The sequence below is a fragment of the Aquarana catesbeiana genome, linkage group LG13 (genome assembly GCF_042186555.1).
Source record: "Aquarana catesbeiana isolate 2022-GZ linkage group LG13, ASM4218655v1, whole genome shotgun sequence".
Classification (NCBI taxonomy): domain Eukaryota; kingdom Metazoa; phylum Chordata; class Amphibia; order Anura; family Ranidae; genus Aquarana; species Aquarana catesbeiana.
In genome coordinates, this window is record NC_133336.1 from 181,414,534 (window position 1) to 181,435,723 (window position 21,190).

Here is a 21,190-nt window from a genome sequence, read left to right on the forward strand (position 1 = left end):
GAAATCCTGATAGTGTGTACGCGGCATAAGGCCCTGCAATAGGTCCCCAAGGGTTTCGCCATAGGGCTGCTATTTTATTGGCTTTATATTTACCCAATAGTGGCCCTACAGTAAGTGTTTCCCCTGCAGCTGTTACCAGTTGACTGAGTACAAGGTGGGCTGATATCAACCCAATGGTATGCTTTCAGTTCTGGCTGCTGATGTCTGCAGACTGAACGAACAGCATGGGATAAGAGGAGTGCCTCTCCTTTGGAACAGAGGTCCAGTCTCTATTTTTAGATCTCAAGGCTGCAGAGGAACCTACTAAGTGATCAAACAAATGCAAGTGAGCTTAGTAGCAGAATATTCTTTCACTTGCTTACCTGTTGCACATTTTGCCCCACACCACTAGCAGCTTACCCCCAAGGGGTTTGTCAAGCAAAGGAATATAGGAAAAATCAGGGCATTCTCCCCTACCAGTGAAGTTCTGGGATCTAGAATGGGATTCTAGAATGTGTTTGAGACAAGCTTTGGCCAAGTTAAGCAGAACAAAACTGTGACCTACTGGACTGAATTGCAAGGATGTGTCCCTTGCCCGCAGCCTTTAGATGTCACTGAAACCCTTGTGTTTAGTTACCCTACAAAATCTACAGCTTACTTTGGAGACACTTATCACATCTATTTTATATGGCCAAAAATCTGAGGAACACCCCTTCAAACTATTGGGTTCTGGTGGTTCCAGTGAGCACAAAGCCTTCAAACTTCCTGAGCACCTTTTGGGATGAATCACAATGATTATGAGCTAGGTCTTGTCTAACATCGGTTCCCGACCTAACTTGCTTAAATGGACACACATTTCCACAGACATGTTTCAGAATCCTAAAGGAAGCCACCCATAGACTGCCCTCCAAATGACTGAGTTCTAGTGTTTTCAGTAAAGGTAATCTTGTACCAGAATTTTAAAGAGACCATTCATGCTATGTCTTGTTCCAAATGAATGGCATCACAGCGAGTACTGCATCGTGTGTTAAAGTGCATCAGGGTTAACGTGTGTTTGGCCACAATGCATCATTGTGAATAAGCCCTAAAGGACTCCCTTACCAAAGAAGTATGAGGCTGTCATTGCTGCCCCCTCTTGAAAGCACTAGTTGCTTGTACAGTGCCTGCTATAAAGAGGAACTCCCGTCATTTTTTAACCACTTCCAGCCCAGGCCTATTCTGGCGCTCCTCTCCTACATGTAAAATCATCATTTTTTTGCTAATAAAATACTCAGAACCCCCAAATAGGATATATGTTTTTTAGAAGAGACCCTAGGGAATAAAGTGGCGGTTGTTGCAACTTTTTATGTCACACGGTATTTGCGCAGCATTTTTTCAAATTCGTTTTTTTTAAAAAAAAAAAACCTGTTTTGTGAATTAAAAGGAAATAAAACACTAAAGTTAGCCCGATTTTTTTTTTTTTTTTTTTGTATAATGTGAAATATGATGTTATGCTGAGTAAATAGATACCTAACGTGTCATGCTTTAAAATTGCGCACACTCATGGAATGGTGCCAAACTTTGGTGCCTGAAAATCTCCATAGGCAACGCTTTAAAGTTTTTTTGTTTTTTTTATCACTTTTATTCCTATTATAAGGAATGTAAACATCTCTTGTAATAGGAATATGGCATGACAGGTCCCCTTTTACTATAAGTCCCCACATCTCTCCTGTAGGCTGGAAAGCCTGAGAAAAAAAAAAAAAAACGGTTTCAGGTTTTCCGGGTAAGAACATGGCAGGGAGGTATTCATGTGGATAGCCATGTTGTAATGTATTGTAAACAACTGCGTCCACAGTGTAATTTTTGCCAGGAATGATGGTTAATGTTGCTGTTGATATGTCACTAACCAGAGCTCATATTTTCAACTCACTGTGAATTTGAATCTACTTTTTGATACACATAAAGGTTTTAATTAAATCATTTTTCTACATCATATTTTGCTGCTAAAAAACCCTTTGGGGAAACTATTCCATTTTTGTGCAGCTTTGGTGACTCTCATAGATGTATCCTTCCATTCTAAAACACGGCAGTGTTTACATCTTCCGAGACAGCAAGTTACATCATAATGTCGGGCCCTTCCTCAGAAGGTCATAGAAATGGTCAGGGATCAGCTGGTCCTCGGTCAGCTCTATGGTTCGCACGGGCGAGCCGGTAGGAGCACCGGAGGGCGGTGGGAGGGGAGAGGGGGATTTCCCTATGAACAGCCGCTATCATTGTTTTTACTTTGCAGGGAATTGCTGTCAGAAAAAAAAAGATATCTTAATGATGTCTATAGCTTCACCCATCATTCAGATATCTCCACTCAAAGTCCAGGATGTCATATTATGGCCTTGGGCGGGAAGTGGTTAAAACATTCAGGCTGGGTTCACATTATTTTCGCATGCGGCTCACAGCAGGAGTCCGGTGCGTCCCGTTCACCGTTTCAGGTCCAATTTCAGCCCAAATTTTTGACCTGAAATGGACCAAAAGACGCACAGGACTCCTTTGCTGATTCACACCGGAGCCGCAGCGAAGATGTGTGAACTGGCTCCATAGAGAGTTGGTCAAAATATCCTGCTATTGCAAATTCACATCCAATTCACATCCAATTCACAATAGTGTGAATCCAGCCTTAAAGTCAGCATCTCCAAATACTGAAGCAGCTGACTTGTAGGAAACAGACACTCAACAGCCCGGGAGTCCAGCGCTGCCTTCTTTGCCGGTCTTTGGATTCCTGGTGCCACCATCTTTGGATGTGGGAGCCAACTGTGACTTCCTGCTGTTTCACAGCCAGCTCCCAACTATGCATGCGCAAAATGATACTTTGCTGTCAGATGGTCCTGTGCCCAAGAGGCTGCAGGTGAGGTCCAAGGTGACCTAATATGTTGGGGAGGATGGGAAGAGGTAGATGAGTGGTGCTTTCACTTTTAAGAAAAGGTCTGCATAAGATTCTTTTTTTTCAGTCACAGACCTAAAACCAATGCCTGATGAATTCCTCATCTCTACACCTGATCCAGGTCAATGTCCGACAGCATTAGGGACCTCAAAGCATCAGCATGACAGCCAGGGAAGCTAGCTTTTGTGGCGCCAACATGGCAGCATACATGAGGGAGTATGTAAGTTGTCATGGATTGAAGCCATGAAAGAAAATTTATGGTAAATATTTCATACACTTTTCTCAAAGGAAGGAGAGTTTAACAGTGGCAACCTCCATAATCTTGCATAACAGCATCCATTTAAGGATATAAGAAGCCACTGTTTGGTTCCGGTATTTGCCCAGAATAGAAGTACAGTGGAATCTTGGTTAACGAGTAACACGGTTAACAAGCGTTTTGAAAGACGAGCAGCTTTTTTTTTTTAATAATGACTCAGTTTGCGAGTGTTGTCTCGTAAAACGAGCAGAATTCAAGCTAATGGGGTGTGCAGTACCGCATTTGGCCAGAAGTGCGGGGGCGCCGGTGACACTCGGAACGGTTCCGAAATACTTGGAACCACTCGGAAACACTCGGAAATACTCTGTTCCCAAGTGTTTCTGAGCCTTTTCGATGCTTTCCGAGTTCAGCCGAGCTGTCCCCGAGTATTTCTGAGGCTCTTGGCCACCCCCCCACCTCTGGCCACATGCGGTATTGCATGCAATAAAAGTCAATGCGGAACAAATTATTTTTGTTTCCATTGACTACTTTGGGGAAACTCACTTTGATATGCAAGTGCTGTGGATTACAAGCATTCTCCGGATTATGCTTGTAATCCAAGGTTCCACTGTATTACCTTTGACAATTTTAAATGCATTGGGGTTGATTTATTAAATCCGGAGAGTGCAAAATCTGGTGCAGCTCTGCATAGAAACCAATCAGCTTCCAGTTTTTTTTGTCAAAGCTTAATTGAAAAAGCTGAAGTTAGAAGCTGATTGGCTACCATGCACAGCTGCACAAGATTTTGCTCTCTCTAGTTTTAGTAAATCAGCCTCATTGTCTTTTTTGGGGGGATTTTCATTGTTGGCTGTATATAATCTGCCATAGGATTAGTGTGCCCATGTATTTAGAAGTTGCACAATTTTTCCGCATATTTTCTCAGAAATTCAAAAAAAGCAAAATCTAACTTTTTGCCAAGTAAATTGATAGCATTATCTGCAAAATACAATAAAATAAAAAAGAACATTGCAACAATTTGTGTGCCAGTGTGCATTTAGCAGGCCCCTTTAAATGAATGGTAGACACATAAAAATGTATACTTATAACATGCCGTTTTGTTTTTTTAAACTATTTTTTTATTTATAAAAAATGTGTATTCTGATTGATTCTCCTTTTCTTTATATAATGCATAAACAAAAAAAAAAATCATGTTTATAACCTGCTTAAATGCATGCAGTAACGTATAGGTACCCTATAGGTGTGGAGGGGCGCCTATAGACTATAGGGGCCTGGGGGGGGGGGCACTCCCAGCACGTTGTCTCCAGACTCAGTGACTGTGCTGACAAGAAGCACCAGCAACTTGAATCTGGTGCAATGCAGATTGTCAGACTGGCAAACGTCCTTCCCTGAAATACTGGCACACTTCTATCAGAATTGGACAGAATGTCAATAGTTGTTAATGATTCCTGTTGACTAAACAGGCAAGTTCTGCTATTCACATTGCAGATTATTTTGATTTGATAAAGGGACATATTCAGAAAGCATATGTCATCTCTTTAAGGCTCTTTTTAGATTTGCGGTCTGAAAAGCGATCTGCAATCAGATCACTTTTTAGAGGTTAGTTGACAGGCGGCGAGGAGGCGTTATACCTGATCTACCCCTGTAATGCAGCACAGCTGCATCGCAATTGCATGTGGTTGCAGCACAGCCCCATTGAACTCAATGGTCTTCTTACAACTATCCGAATACAGTAGCTCCGCAGGAGGGATTCCCCTCACTCTGTGTTAATGGGGGGAATCATTTTTTTGTTTTTTTTTCCCGACCTGCTGTTTCAATGAAAAAAAATGCATTATCTCAGGCCTGTCTTACAGTCCTTGTATAGCAGAGCTCAGACTGGGAGAGGGAAGCTCAACAAAAGGAGCCAATCAGTTGTGCTGCAGTGCAAGGAGCATGCTCATAGAAGGAGACAGCAAAGCAACAAAAATGAGCTTAACCATTCTGCTGCTTCTGCTTTTACTGTCCACTTATAGGTGGAGGTGGGAAGGAGACATGTAGGCATAACTGAACCAAAGTAAAGAAAAATCCGGTCTCCTCCCCTGCCAGACATGGCTTGTGGTGTGTGGCCAAGCTGTATAAATTTTAGAACTGTATTGACAGAAATATAAATCCTTTGCCAGGTAAAATCTCCTGGATAACCAGGAACAAGTCAGAGGTCAGGGTTAACAGCAGACATGGTTATCTAGAAACAAGCCAGAGTTCAGGACAGGAACAAACATGCATTAGCAGGAACAAGCGAGAGGTCAGGGCAGGTAGCAGACATGGATAACCAGGAACAAGCCAGAAGTCAGGGTGGGCAGCAGACAAATATAACCAGGAACAAGCCAGAAGTCAGGGTGGGCAGCAGACAAATATAAATAGTAACAAGCCAGAAGTTAGGGTGGGCAGCAGACAAGTATAACCAGGAACAAGCCAGAAGTCAGGGTGGGCAGCAGACAAGTATAACCATGAACAAGCCAGAAGTCAGGGTGGGCAGCAGACAAGTATAACCAGGAACAAGCCAGAAGTCAGGGTGGGCAGCAGACAATATAACCAGGAACAAGCCAGAAGTCAGGGTGGGCAGCAGACAATATAACCAGGAACAAGCCAGAAGTCAGGGTGGGCAGCAGACAATATAACCAGGAACAAGCCAGAAGTCAGGGTGGGCAGCAGACAATATAACCAGGAACAAGCCAGAAGTCAGGGTGGGCAGCAGACAATATAACCAGGAACAAGCCAGAAGTCAGGGTGGGCAGCAGACAATATAACCAGGAACGAGCCAGAGGTCAGGGTGGGCAGCAGACTTGGATAACCAGGAAAAAAGCCAGAGGTCAGGGTGGGCAGCAGACATAGATAACCAGGAACAAGCCAGAAGTCAGGGTGGGCAGCAGACATAGATAACCAGGAACAAGAGTTCAGAGTTCAGGACTAAAAGCAGACACATATAAGCAGGAACGAGCCAGAGGTCAGGGTGGGCAGCAGACAAGTATAACCAGGAACAAGCCAGAAGTCAGGGTGGGCAGCAGACTTGGATAACCAGGAAAAAAGCCAGAGGTCAGGGTGGGCAGCAGACATAGATAACCAAGAACAAGCCAGAAGTGGTTACACAAGAGTGAATGGAGGATACAGGCTGGATATCCAGATGGCATACCAGGGACTCGAAAGCTAGCTTGTTAAAGTGTTGCTCAGGCACAAGCGAGGAAGGGGCCATTGAGATGGGCTTTGGCCAGTCTAGAAAAGAGTGCCATTTTGATTGGCTTGGCTCAGCAGAAGGCAGGCACCGCTCTGATAGGACATGCTGCAATATCCCCAGTAAAACCCAGAAATGCACATGGCCTTGCGCCTTAAAAGTAGAAGAAGGATGGGTTGAGGAAAGTAAGTAGCACTGACATATCCACACACAACACATTTGGAGAACTCACACCATTTCTGTAAAATACAATTTTTATATTTGACAACAGTGACGTCCCTTTAAAATAGAAACTCTAGTGTTGGTGGTGTGATTACTCACCCAGTGACCTCACACACTTGTTCTGGGGTTTCCCCAGTATCTCCAAATACTGGGAGGAGGTGGTTTCCACATACCTCCCAACATTCTGAGATGGGAATGAGGGACACCTATCAGCAAAAGTATGTAGGCATAGGACACACCCCTTGCCACGCCCCCTTAAAGGAGAATTGTACAAAAAACAAGATTGGTTAAACGCACAAATGTTTTTTTTTATCACTACTATTCCTTTATATTGGCTTTTGGAAATTACAAATACAGCAATTTAGAAATCAGATGAAAGGTTTAGCGCTTTTTTTGATAGATAAAAAATACATTTTATATACTTAATGGATCAGGCCAAAATGAAGGACAAATGAGGAGGAATGAGGGACAGAGGGACATTGCTCCAAATCAGGGACAGTCCCTCCAAATCAGGGACAGTTGGGAGTTATGTTTCCATAGTTAATAAACATAATTTCTCTGGCACCTACCATGAGTTTGTCTATTGGGGCTGATGGAGGAGTTGGACCCTACGGTTGCAGAAAGAACCCTACTTAGCCTACTTCTTCTTTTATGCTCGCAAAGCCATCACTATTGTCCTGGAGGAAGGTTGAACTGCCTTCTCTTATGCTTTGGAAACACCTGGTTAATGTTAATTTACTCCTGTATAAAGAGACATATGAAAATAGGGGCTGCCCCCCGAAGAAATACGATAAAGTATGGTCCAAGTGGCTGGCCAATCCAACAAGAGCTGCTATAATTGATAGATCATAATCCTATGGTGTAGGCCTCTGATGTTCTTTGTGGCATTCCCTTTTTCTTGTTTTTCATTTTGGGAACATCTCATTTTTGCCAGTTATGTTATGTTAACATGTAATACTTCCTACAGAGAAAACCATGCCATGCTATTTCTGTTGGTTGGACAAAGTCATCCCATTTACTGAATTGACGAGATACTATCTTTTATAGCCATGCAGACTGTTTTGTTTTATTGTTGTTTTTTTTTTTGTTACACTGTATGCTTGAAAACAAAAAAAATAGAAACTCAGTTCGAAGAATGGTGATACCAGAACCATAGAGCACATTGGAGAGTCAGGATGTCATGGTAGTAAAATATAACCTCTAAGGCTATGTTTCCACTAGTGCGACTTTTCATGCGACTTGGGACCGAAAAGTCGCATGACAAGTCGTACCCCATGATTTCCAATGAGTACCGTTCATATCTGTGGGACTTCAAGTCGCAGCGACTTCAAAGTAGCCCCTGCACTACTTTGGTCCCACTTTGATGCGACTTGAGGTCCATAGACACAGGCATTGCTTCAATCGCGGCAAAAAATCGCGCAACTTTGGGGACGCAATAGTGGAAACATAGCCTTAATGTATTTTGCAGTCATATTTCAGTCAATGCATTTGGGTGTTAGTTGTTTTGTGTTATACGCTTTTTTTTTTTTCCTTTTATCCATTCCCTGCGGTCGTTAAACAATTGCTCCTGCAGTCCCAGGCGTATTTGGTATCTGTATCTTGCTGATTTCTTTAGTTCCCAAGGAGTCCCTGGGACAGTGTCAGCGGTCATTTCGATTTGGGCATCACCCAAGTTCTCTGTAGTTTTCCCACAGCCTTCTTCACCCCCTCAGTTCCTCCCTTTTGATTTGTGCGGCGCACCTTCAGAGCAGCTATGGCCGGCCCGCTTCCATGCTGGGGCCAGAACATCTTTGCAGCGTCTGGGTTTATTGAGGAGGCCTGCCAAGTGTGTCAGCTGTCTTATCCCATGACACACGCCTTAACCCTTCCCTTCCATTAAATGACTTCATGCTTCTACTTTGAGGGTCTATATTACATTTCCAGAGCTGTTTTGTAATGTTTGTTGGGAGCAGTATGGAGATATTAGATCAATTACACAGTAGGATTCAGTTTATTGCATCATCATACTAAAAAGCCTTTTGAAGACCTTATTTAGTGTAGACTCTATTTGGATAATGCCTCACAATGAACAACTGTCATGAACAAAACACGTGCGTCATAAAGAAGAGAAGCCAAGACTACCGACTGGAAGGGAAATAACGTGACTTTTTTTTTTTGTACGCGATGGTCGGGGTAATTCTGTCGGACTTCATCTGCGTTGTATGGACCTTTTTTCAACGTAACGTTTGTCCAAGCATTTTGGAAAACATGAACATTGTCCAGAATTTGATCATTTTAGGTAATCAGTCCTATGGGAGTCTTTGGGAGTACAAAATGCACTTGAAGCAGGTCAAAATCAGGTTAGAAGGTCATTAGCTGCAGGTCAAATGAACCCCCGAATAATTGTGAAGGATCTCAGAAGCATTTTAAACTGATGTCCAACCCCAAATCCCATTGTAATGTAGCAGGGGAGAAACATAGTCTCAGTTCACATACTGTATACTATATTGTCAAAAGTATCCTTACACCTGCCTTTACATGCGCATGAACTTTAATGGCATCTCAGTCTTAAGCTGGCCATACACCATACAATTTTCTTATTCAATTTTCTTTAGATTTACCTTCAACTTTGTAGTGCAAGGGCCTGCCCGATTGTATACACATTGAAAGGGTTTAGGTTCCACCTCATATTATATGGTTTTCATAAATCTAAAGGAAAGTTGAACAAGAAAATTGTATAATGTATGGCCAGCCTTAGTCTGTAGGGTTCAATATTGCATTGGCCCACCCTTTGCAGCTATAACAGCTTCAACTCTTCTGGGAAGGTTGTCCACAAGGTTTAGGAGTGTGTCTATAGGAATGTTTGACCATTCTTCCAGAAGTGCATTTGTGAGGTCAGGCATTGATGTTGGACGAAACGGCCTGGCTCGCAGTCTCTGCTCTAATTCATCTCAAGGGTGTTCTATCAGGTTGAGGTCAGGACTCTGTGTAGGCCAGTCAAGTTCCTCCACCCCAAACTCACTCATCCATGTCTTTTTGGACCTTGCTTTGTGCGCTGTTATAGCTGCAAAGGATGGGCCAACTCAATATTGAATGGACTAAGACCGGGATGCGATTAAAGTTCATGTGGTGTAAAGGCAGGCATCTCAATACTTTTGACAATATAGTGTATGTGCGATTTCAAGTAGTTCATGTACTACTTTTGTCCGACTTTCATGCAACTTGCGGGTCATAGACTTAAAGAGAAAGTAAACCCTGATGGGGCTTCGCATACTAGCCCATTATGTTGCACTTACCTGCAAACGAAGCCTGCGATGTCCCCGCTGGTGGCCGCGTCCATCTTCACCCCTCTTTCTTCCTTCCTCTGTGACTGGCCGGAGTCGCGTGACGTCACTCCCACGCATGTGCGAGAGGCGGCGGTCACGGCACGAGCCCTTTAGAAACGGCACTATCGTGCCCGTTCTTCAGTGCACATGCGCAGATGAAGTCAGCGCAAGCGTATATGGTAAATATCTCCTAAACTGTGCAGGTTTAGGAGATATTTCCAGTACCTACAGGTAAGTCTTATTATAGGCTTATCTGTAGGTAAAAGTGGTGTAACTAGGTTTACGACCACTTTAAGGCTGCATTCACACCTGGGCGTTTTGAACCTCCTCCACATTCCCAAAACCCATTATAAATTAAAAGTCGAAAGAAGGTTCGCAGTCCAAGGACCACGGCTATGGAACGCTCTACCCGCGGACATCCGCTTGGAAGAAAAACGGCACCTAAAAAAACATGGTTCTGCCACGATTGTCACACGATAAAACGGCAGTTTGTCGCTCAAAAAAGGATTAGTAGATTTTTTTTCGGGCGTCAAGCTTTGCGCGTTTTCAGGTTCAAATAAAATGAATGACATCTGAAATTTGCGTTGTGAGATTTGTCATTTTAGCAGCATGTTTTTAAATCAGTTCTGCCCGCGATTCAAAACGCCTGGGTGGGAATGCAGCTTCAATGTTAACCCCCAAAAGTTGCATGAAAGTCGTACCCTAATGTTTTATATGCAACAGTGGGTCAGACTTTGCAGAGGGGTAACAAGTCACATCAAAGTTGCAACCATCCAAAGTTGCGTCAAGTTGTAATCTTTATGAGGGTCCTTGGGGTGATTGACATGGTATTATTAAGGACTTACCATATTGCGAGGACCCTCATAACGAGAAGTCAAGAAGGAATTTATACATGTGCATAAGATTCACAGGACATCCCATCTGCAACTTACGTTTATAACAACATGGTATGTGTCTCCAAATATCCTAGTATGTACTGGCCATTGAGGTTCCATACACCGATATCACCATGAAAAAGAAAGGGCACTCTAGTGTAAATCGGTTAAAAAAAAAAAAATCGCTAAGTTTATTAAAAAATATCACTTAGTCTATGAGATGAAATGGCACATTCCAAACAAAGCAGGATCCAATTTTCCCTTAAGCAAAATGGCCACAGCTGGCTGCCCCTTGCGCAGTGGCGTGTGTTCTGGCTCCACCTTGTGTGTTTCGTCATATGTGACGTCATCGGTACATACTAGGATATTTGGAGACATATACCATGTTGTTATTACCGCAAGGAGCGGATGCGATGTCTTCTGAATCGTATGCACATGTATAAATGCCTTCTTGACCTCTCTTTGAGGGTTCTTGCAATCTGGTAAGCCCCCATTTTGTGTACACTGGGGTGAGTCATGTGGTGATATTAGGGACTGGAATTTGAAAGCCTATTTTCTTTGGAATGCACTCATATATTTTGTGTCACAACAAGATCATTAGTCACTTGTAATATTTTATCTCCATTTGGGACTTTTTTTTGGAATTGCCATATGTTCACGCATGTTGGGTTTTGAATTTTATTTCAGCACGGACACTTTTTTTTTGCACTGTATAATTTTGTTATTGTATATAATCATAAGCGCTGCACTTTTGTGTTTAATGTAATTATGCCTTGTATTAGGGTATTGTGACAGCTGCTGTTTTTTCACACATATTATCTCTTCAGGTATCTAGCGGGGATATCTTTTGCTTACATTCATGAAAGCTATTTATTCTACAGGAAATTCACAAAACCTGGCTTGTTGGGGGTACTTGAGTGAGGTTGAAAAACCACAGACCCACGTCATCGACACGGGCCAATAGTGGGTCTTTGCATTAAAGATATTGGTGTGCAGTGTAAGGCGCCATTCACATAGCATGTCTCCAAAGTCGCACGATTTCCAGTGCGACTTTGGAGCGATTTTGATCCGACTTGACATTCTATGGATCAAAGTTGCATCAAAAGTCACACCAAAGTAGTGCAGGCACCTACAGACAAGCTTGCTGCTTCTACTCATCAGAAACGGTATTTTATACCACCTATTATGCCTCCTAAAAGCTAGGAATCTCACTTTTTGAAATTTCCTGCATCTTCCTTCTGTTTTTGGAAGACACCCCCCCCCCCTCTTTTTTTTCTCCCTTCACCTCCCTTCCCCATTCCCCCCCCCTCCTAATGTTTTTTTCTTTCTCCCCAATGGGTGTTAGCTGTTAGTCTACTCCTACATATGTTATGGAATGTATTTTATTGTGGCTCATGTCTTAGGGTTCCAGTCCGGATGTACTTAGATGAGACTTCTGACGGTTTTTAGGCTACATTCACACCTGAGTGTAGCGCCTTTGAACGCTTTTCCGTTTTTTTTTTTTTTTTAATGCGCAGTTTTTTTCGCGTTTTTGCGTGTTTGTATGCAGCATTTTTGGGCTTTGGCGTTTTTTTATTAGCCAATAGAGAAAACTGTTGTCTGTTACATCATTTGTTGCTAGGTGTTTCAGCTTTTTAAGCTTTCCCGTTAGCTTTTTTTTTTCTTCTTTTATTATTATTCATTTATTATAATGTTTTTTCATTAGGGTAAGGGGTTTGAGTTCAGTTTAGGTTAGGGTTAGGAGTTGGAGTTAGGGTTATTTATTTTTTATTTTATTTTATTTATTATTATACCAGTAATAATGAATAAATAAATGTAAACTAAATACACAAATAAATAAAAAAAATTATTTTAATAAATGAATACTAAGTAACAATAAATAAATAATTAACCCTTAACTTTAGAGATTTATTTTTGTCAATAAATTTCTACTGTTAAAAAAAAAAAAAAGTTAGTGCAGGCACCTTTTTCAAAGTTGCTACAACTTTGACTTGCACCAATTTGAATAGGTGCCATTGAAAATAATAGGGTGCGACTTGTAATTCGACTTTAAAGTCCAAAGTCGCATGACAAATCGCACAAGTGTGAAATGAGCCAAAATTTGCTGTCCTTTCATTAAAAAAAAAAGTCTCAACAACTGTGACGGGAGTCACTTTGGGCGGGGGGCCCGTGGAACCCAGAATCCCTTGGTGAGGTTAGATTAGGAAACCCTTGTTTCAGCTCCCCATGCACCTCCTATGTCTAAGTCACCCTGTGTCTCTAATAGGGGCACAGGGTGACTGAGAACCCCAGTCTGATCTGTACTAATCGGACTCGTTGTACAACCACACTGGAATGTTGTGTGTGTGTGTGTATATATCACACCAACGTCTTTAGTTCCTGAAAACGTTATGTATAGATCTCTATGGCTAACTATTTTGAGGTTTAGGTTTACTTCTTTGTTAAAGGTGACACACTTTAATGGTGTATGTGTTCAGTTGTGTGACCGCATACCAAAAACTATTCTTGTTTTCTGTTGCAGGTTGAGCAGCTTGGCGTCTGCAAGTGACGGAGCATCAGAACGAAGGTCTCCTGGACACCACCAGCGCCAAACTACCGACTACAACGAGTCAACTGGTAACCATGTCTATGTCTGACGTATTGGGATCTGAAACAGTCTTGAGGCTTCATTTTGTAAATTAGTGGTGTAGATTGGGTTGGTAGGCTACTCCTTGGTCTTTAAGTGTCCACCAACCACTGGAGAACCTTGAATGAGAACTCAACATCCAATAGAAATCTAATGGATCAAAAGGGACGGAGGTATATTTCTACAGCCGAAAACAGAAATGTCACACATAGAAGCTTACCAGTCTTTAGATATGGTGGTGCATTGTTTTTTTTTTTTTTTTTAAATGTTTTCAGCAAGTACAGAAAACGCAGTGTCCTTGTGGCTTTCCGTGATCAGAACTGATATATCAAATACTTTATTAAAGCCCCATTCACATCTGGCAATTTGGGATCGCGGGCAGAAACGCCCCAATTCTGCTCCTAATTCAACATCGCACTGCAACAGTGGCAAAACGCACCACTTGTGTTTGGCTGTCATTCATTTTTAAGGGCACCTCAAACGCGCTGCGATTTTGCCGAGATTGCCGTGTGATAAATCGCACAGCAATTGCAGCAAGCATGTTGGCCAAAAAAGGAGCAGGAGCTTGTTTTGGGTGACAAGCTTCGTGCAATGTGGTTTGCTGCGATTTATTGCACGACGATTGCGGCAAAACCTTTCCGCGTTCGAGGGCCAATAAAAGTGATTGGCACTCAAGCAAACGTGGTACGTTAGCGCTGCAGTTTCTATTGAAATTTATATGGGTAAGCCCTGGTTCACATTGATGCGGGATTGAATTAGCGCAATTTCATTCTCGCATGTCAGTCCGACGAGTTCAGAGACATCTGTGCGGTTTCCTGCACCGATGTCTATTGAAATCGCACCTGAAATCGCCAAATGTAGTACAGAAGCTACTTTTGGAAGTTGGTGCAGCGCCGCAAAGTTGGCAGTGCACTGATTTGGACGGTTTCATTGCGGGCAATAGCCGCCAATTTGGCATGCGATTTGACATGTCAAATCGCATGCCAAATTGCATCAATATGAACCAGGGTTAAAGGTGTATTGATCCTTTGAGCAAGCAGCTGAAGTTTTTTAACCACTTGACCTCCAGAAGATCCCCCCCCCCCCTTCATGACCAGGCCATCTTTTGTGATACGGCACTGCGTTACTTTAACTGACAATTGCGCGGTCGTGCGACAGTGTACCCAAATAAATTGTATGTTCTTTTCCCTCAGCAAATAGAGATTTTTTTTAATGGTATTTTTATTTTTTGCCAAAAAAAAGACCAACAAAAAACCCCATATTGTCTGCTATAAAACATGTTCAGTAAAAAAAAAATGAAAAAAATGGAATTTCTACATCAATTTAGGCCAAAATGTATTCTGCTACGTATTTTTGGTAAAAAAAAAAAAATCTTAATAAGCGTATATTGATTGGTTTGTGCAAAAGTTATAGAGTCCACAAACGATGGAATATTTTTATTTATTTATTTTTCTACTAGTAATGGTGGCAATCAGCGACTTATAGCAGGACTGCAATATTGCAGCGGACTCATCGGACACCTAACTGACGCTTTTTTGATATTTTTTGGGGACCAGTGACACCAATACAGTGATCAGTGCTAAAAATATGCACTGTCACTGTACTAATGACACTGGCTGGGAAGGGGTTAACATCGGGGTGATCAAAGGGTTAACTGTGTGTCTAGTCAGTGCTTGTGTAGTGTGGGAGGCGCTTTTACTCAGGGAAGGCATGGATCTGTGTCCCTGCTTTGCAAGGACACAGGATCAATGCCTTCCCTCCTCACAGATCGCCGTTCTGCCTGTAAACTGTACGATCGGCGGGTGCCAGCGGACATCAAGCCTGGGCTCCCATTATGTGTGATCACAGCGGTAGCGGGTCTCTGGCGGCGTGCGTGCGCGTCCCCGACCCGGAAGTGTCAGATTGCGTACTAGGTACGTGATCTGGCACGGGCAGTGTATCTGCGGTGGGCGGTAGTGTATTTAGGTTTTGTGCTGCCCTAGGCCTGACTAAACTACTTCTGGGGGTTGGGGGGGTAATGAATTCCCTTAATTTGCATAGATTTTCTCCCACTTCCTGTTTGGCTATGGGACAGGAAGTGAAGGGAAATCTCTGCAATGGGACAGGGATGGCAAAAAATAAACTGACGGGGGTTATAACCCTCCCTTATTCTATCCAAAACGTAAAAAAAAAAAAAAAGTGTTGTCTATAGTTAAGCACAAATTTCTGATAATTTTATGGAGAGGACTAAGAAGATATAACCACGCCAATTGTGCAGCAGAAAACATATAGTACAGTGAGGAAGGTTTGTGGTCCAGGATGAGAGGACAGTCAAAATTAGAAGCAGCACCCCCCCCTACAATTGTCGAATGCTGACCACCCGCAAACCGGAAGCAGTGCGGTCGCTCTATGGGGGTGCTAGACTAATTTGCCTCTCAGCGCAGTCCATTCCATAAGACTGGCGCTACACTAACAGTGTAGCGCAAGTCGGCGGGGACTCTTTCCATGCTGCCCCCCTGCAAACTGCTGCCCTAGGCCTGGGCCTTGTTGGCCTAGGCCAGGATACAGCGTTGGCGGTGGGCGGTCGGGAAGTGGTTAATATTTTTTAGTGCTGTTTATTTTTTGCTTTGCCACTATTGGGGTACAATTTAGAATTGTGGCGATTCTGCCCCATGATCCTAAATCGCCAGATGTGAACGAGGCCTTAAAACTTATGTAAATTACCACCAAACTACCTCCCCCCCCCCCCAATGTGAAGATGCAGAAAGGAAGACACCTTGGGGGTAGTCCCGTCCTAATGTGACAATTGCGGCTTCTTCCATGAATACAATGGAGTGAGTATTGTCCTCCTAGGAAGAACATTTTATTATGGAACGGTGACCAGATGAATATAAAGGACAAAAAGCCTAAAAAAGGAAATTTGCTGAAAACATTCTTAGCCTGAAAAATGAAAACAAATGCAGTCACCGCATCCAAGGACTGGTAAGCTGCATTATAATACATTTTTGTTTTTGGGTTTAGATGCACCTTATTTGATAGTCAAAAGCCAACATGTTTCAGGATTGTTCAAATCCCCCATCTTCGGGGCTTAGGAGCAGCTATGTTAATGTTTTAACAAACACCTATCTATAATATTAACTTAATTAAATATATTTGTTGCACAGTAGGTTGCCTGCCTGTATACAATGCTCTAAAGCAGTATTAAACACAATGCAAAAAATACATCATTCATTAGATGTGGTGGCTGCATTAGTTTTCTTTTTTAAGGCTTTTTACTCTCTGTTTTCACCTGGTGATTTGGCCAGTAACACACCTCTCCCATATTAGAGTGCCTCTACTCTGGATGAAGAACCACAGGAGGCACCGCAGACAGCAGCATTGTCAGTCTGGGGGGGGGGGGGGAGTGTCAGATGTACTACCAGATTTAGATACACAAAGTGAAGCCAAACTCCAGCAAGGGCTCCAAACCTTCTAAACAAAGAGCCAGTTTACAGATTTCAGAATTTAGGAGGGCCGGACTGTGGCCAGTGGAAGAAGTAAAGGTCCCGACATCAGTGGGAAAAAAAATAATGCCCCATTGTTTCAGTGGGAGTAATTGTGCCCCATTATTGGTGTAAGTGGGAGGTATTATGCCCTATTGTTGGTGTCATTGGGAGTAACTGTGCCCCATCATTGATGTCATTGGGTCTCATCAATTGTGTCATTAGGAGGAACTGTGCCCCATCATTGATGTCATTGGGTCCCATCAATTGTATCATTGGGAGGAACTGTGCCGCATCATCAATGTCATTGGGCCCCATCGTTGGTGTCCATAGCAGGAACTGTGCCCCATCATTGATGTCATTGGGCCCCATCATTGGTGTCATTAGAAGGAACTGTGCCCCATCATTGGTGTCATTATGAGAAATTGTGCCCCCTTCATTGGTGTCAGTAGGAGGGAGGTTATGCCCCATTATTAGTGTAAGTGGGAGGTATTGTGCCCCACTGTTGGTGTCATTGGGAGTAACTGTGCCCCATCATTGATGTCATTGGGCCCCATCATTGGTGTCATTAGGTGGAACTGTGCCCCATCATTGATGTCATTACGCCTTATCGTTGGTGTCATTGGGAGGAACTGTGCCCCATCATTGATGTCATTGGGCCCCATCGTTGGTGTCAATAGGAGGAACTGTGCCCCATCATTGATGTCATTGGGAGGAACTGTGCCCCATCATTGGTGTCATTATGAGAAATTGTGCCCCCTTCATTGGTGTCAGTGTTGGGGGGGGGGTTATGCCCCATTATTGGTGTAAGTGGGAGGTATTGTGCCCCACTGTTGGTGTCATTGGGAGTAACTGTGCCCCATCATTGATGTCATTGGGCCTCATCATTGCTGTCATTAGGAGGAACTGTGCCCCATCATTGATGTCATTGGGCCCCATCGTTGGTGTCATTGGGAGGTACTGTGCCCCATCATTGATATCATTGGGCCCCATCGTTGGTGTCATTGGGAGGTACTGTGCCCCATCATTGATATCATTGGGCCCCATCGTTGGTGTCATTATGAGAAATTGACACCTTCATTGGTGTCAGTGGGGGGGGGGGGATTATGCCCCCTTCATTGGTGTCAGTGTGGGAGGGGGGGAATTATGCCCCTTCATTGGTGTCAGTGTGGGGGGGGGGGGGGGGATTATGCCCCTTCATTGGTGTCAGTGTGGGGGGGGGGGAATTATGCCCCTTCATTGGTGTCAGTGGGGGGGGGGATTATGCCCCCTTCATTGGTGTCAGTGGGGGGGGGGATTATGCCCCCTTCATTGGTGTCAGTGGGGGGGGGATTATGCCCCCTTCATTGGTGTCAGTGGGGGGGGGGATTATGCCCCCTTCATTGGTGTCAGTGGGGGGGGGGATTATGCCCCCTTCATTGGTGTCAGTGGGGGGGGGGGGGGAATTATGTCCCTTCATTGGTGTCAGTGGGGGGGGGATTATGCCCCCTTCATTGGTGTCAGTGGGGGGGGGGATTATGCCCCCTTCATTGGTGTCAGTGGGGGTGGGGGGGGGGAAATTATGCCCCCTTCATTGGTGTCAGTGGGGAGAATTCTGCCCCATTGCTGGTATCAGTGGATGAAATAGTACTCCAAGGGGTGGATAAAATCAAGCAAAGAGCCGCATCTGGCCCCCGGGCCGCAGTTTAGAGACCACTGCTCTAACTGCTACACCTACAGGACGGCTTGGGCTGCTGTAATACAACAGACTTACTGGTCAGATCACCAGGTGACATAAAAAGAAAGAAAACCTAAAAAAAGAAAACAAATGCAGCCATCACATCTAAGAATTTGTAAGCTGCAATATAGTAAATGTTTGTTTTTGGGTTTAATACTGCTCTAAGTATATCTGTCTTGTGAGAACTAGAAAATGCCCTTTGCTTTCCTCTCTTGAAAATGCTAAGTGCCTGGCTCTCCTGATTATCCAGTGGCTTCAATACTTTAAGTCACTGATCTAAAACATGTAGGGAAAACCTGTCTTTTTCTAAAGTTTATTTTTTGTAAATTTATAGCAGTGAATTCCTTCTATTCGTTCTGTCTGCAGCTGCACTAAAATTGCAGACAAGGGCTGAGAACAGCAAGGAAAGCATCTGCTCCACACACCTGTCTGGTTCTGTTGGGTTCATCTAATAAAGGAGTAGACTGTTCACTTGGCTTAGGCTACAATCACACAGGAGTTCTTTTGGAGCCGGGGGCGGCTGCTGGTGAGAGTCAGATTCTCTATGGCCGTTGTAAATGCAGGTGTACAATGGCAAGTTATGGTCACTTTCAATATCCAATCATGTGCTAGAAAAAAGACAGTTTCTTCTTTTTTTTTTTTCTTTTTTTTTAAATTCCCCTTCTGTAGGATTGTTAACCAATAGCGTCCGGACCCAGATTTACTTGCACCACATCCCCATAAAGTACGTAGAATAAATATAGGATAATGTTAATAGCTTTAACCACTTCAGCCCCGGAAGAATTTACCCCCTTCCTGACCAGAGCACTTTTTGCGATTCGGCACGGCGTCGCTTTAACTGACAATTGCGTGGTTGTACTCAAACAAAAGTGATGTCCTTTTTTTTCCCACAAATAGAGCTTTCTTTTAGTGGTATTTGATCACCTCTGCCGTTTTTATTTTTTGCGCTATAAACAAAAAAGAGCAAAAATTTTGAAAAAAACCTATATTTTACTTTTTGCTATAATAAATATCCAAAAAAAAAATTCTTCATGAGTTTAGGCCTAATGGTATTCTACATATTTTTAGTACAAAAATCGCAATAAGCGTATATTGATTGGTTAGAGCTTTCTTTTGGTGGTATTTGATCGCATCTGCAGTTTTTATTTTTTGAGCGACAATTTTGAAATAAGCACATTATTTTTTACTTTTTTCTGTAATAAATATCCCCCAAAAATATATATAAAAAAAAATGTTTTCCTCACTTTAAGCCGATATGTATTCTTCTACATATTTTTGGTAAAAAAAAAATCGCAATAAGCGTATATTGATTGGTTTGCGCAAAAGTTATAGCATCTACAAAATAGGGGATAGATTCATAGCATTTTTATTATTTTTTATTTACAAGTAATGGCGGCGATCTGCGATTTTTATCGGGATTGCGACATTATGGGGCGGACACACTGGACAATTGTGACACATTTTTGAAACCATTTTCATTAATACAGTGATCAGTGCGATTAAAAATGCATTGATTACTGTAAAAATGTCACTGGCAGGGAAGGGGTTAACACTAGGGGGCGGTGAAGGGGTTTACTGTGTTTCCTGGGAGGTGATTCTAACTGAAGGGGGAGGGGACTGACTAGAGGAAGTGACAGATTGTGGTTCCCAGCTAATAGGAACACACGATCTGTCACTCCTCTCAGAACAGAACAGGGAAGCGTGTGTTTACACACACTTGTCCCTGTTCTGTGTCTCCTGGTCACGATCGCTCGTGGCCGGCGGTCATCGCGACTGTCGGCCACGAGCATCGGCACCCCCACTGTGCAGTGGGAGGGCGCCTGTTATCCAGACCCCGCGAGATCACGTACAGTAACGTGATTTCGCGCAGGGGAGCCAGCCTGCCGCAGTAAAACTGCGGCGGCTGGTCCGGAAGCGGTTAAAGAGTAATTCTACTTTTGTTGAGAAAACAACATTCCCCTCTGGCAGTGGTCCTCAACCTCAGTCCTCGGGCCATGTTTTGGGAACTTCCCTTAGATAAAATAGCTCTTATCAATACAATGTCATTGATATTGATTTAACCCCTTCCCATCCAGGCCAATTCTGGCACTTCGCTCCTACATGTAAAAATCATAATTTTTTTTTTCTAGAAAATTACCCAGAACCCCCAAACATTATACATGTTTTTTTTTTTTTTTTTTTTTTAGCAGAAACCCTAGGGAATAAAATGGCGGTCGTTGCAACTTTTTATGTCACACAGTATTTGCGCAGTGGAAAAAAAAGTTTCATGAATTAAAAAAAAAAGAAGAAAATAGTAAAGTTAGCTCAATTTTTTGTATAATGTGAAAGATGATGTTACGCCGAGTAAATGGATACAAAACATGTCACGCTTTAAAATTGCGCACACTTGTGGAATGGCGCCAAACTTTGGTACTAAAAATTCTCCATAGGCGACGCTTTAAATTTTGTTACAGGTTACCTATTCAGGGATACAGGGGAGGTCTTGGACTAGAATTGCTGCTTTTGCTCTAACGCACGCAGCGACACCTGACGTGTGATTTGAACACCGTTTACATATGTGGGCGCGAGTTACGTATGCGTTCGCTTCTGTGCGAGCACGTAGGGACGGGGGTGCTTTAAATTTTTTATTT

The 21,190-nt window shown here is 43.1% G+C and overlaps 1 protein-coding gene across 5 annotated transcripts in view; it reads left to right on the forward strand.

The window, feature by feature from the left end:
• The window catches only part of ARHGEF11 (Rho guanine nucleotide exchange factor 11), a 277,886-nt gene that overhangs the window by 121,238 nt on the left and 135,458 nt on the right, over positions 1–21,190 (forward strand). For all 5 annotated transcript variants that reach the window (XM_073610617.1, XM_073610622.1, XM_073610619.1 and 2 more), the window contains one exon: positions 13,278–13,372. In XM_073610617.1, the coding sequence (XP_073466718.1) occupies positions 13,278–13,372 (95 nt within the window). The remainder of the gene's footprint in view (positions 1–13,277; positions 13,373–21,190) is intronic.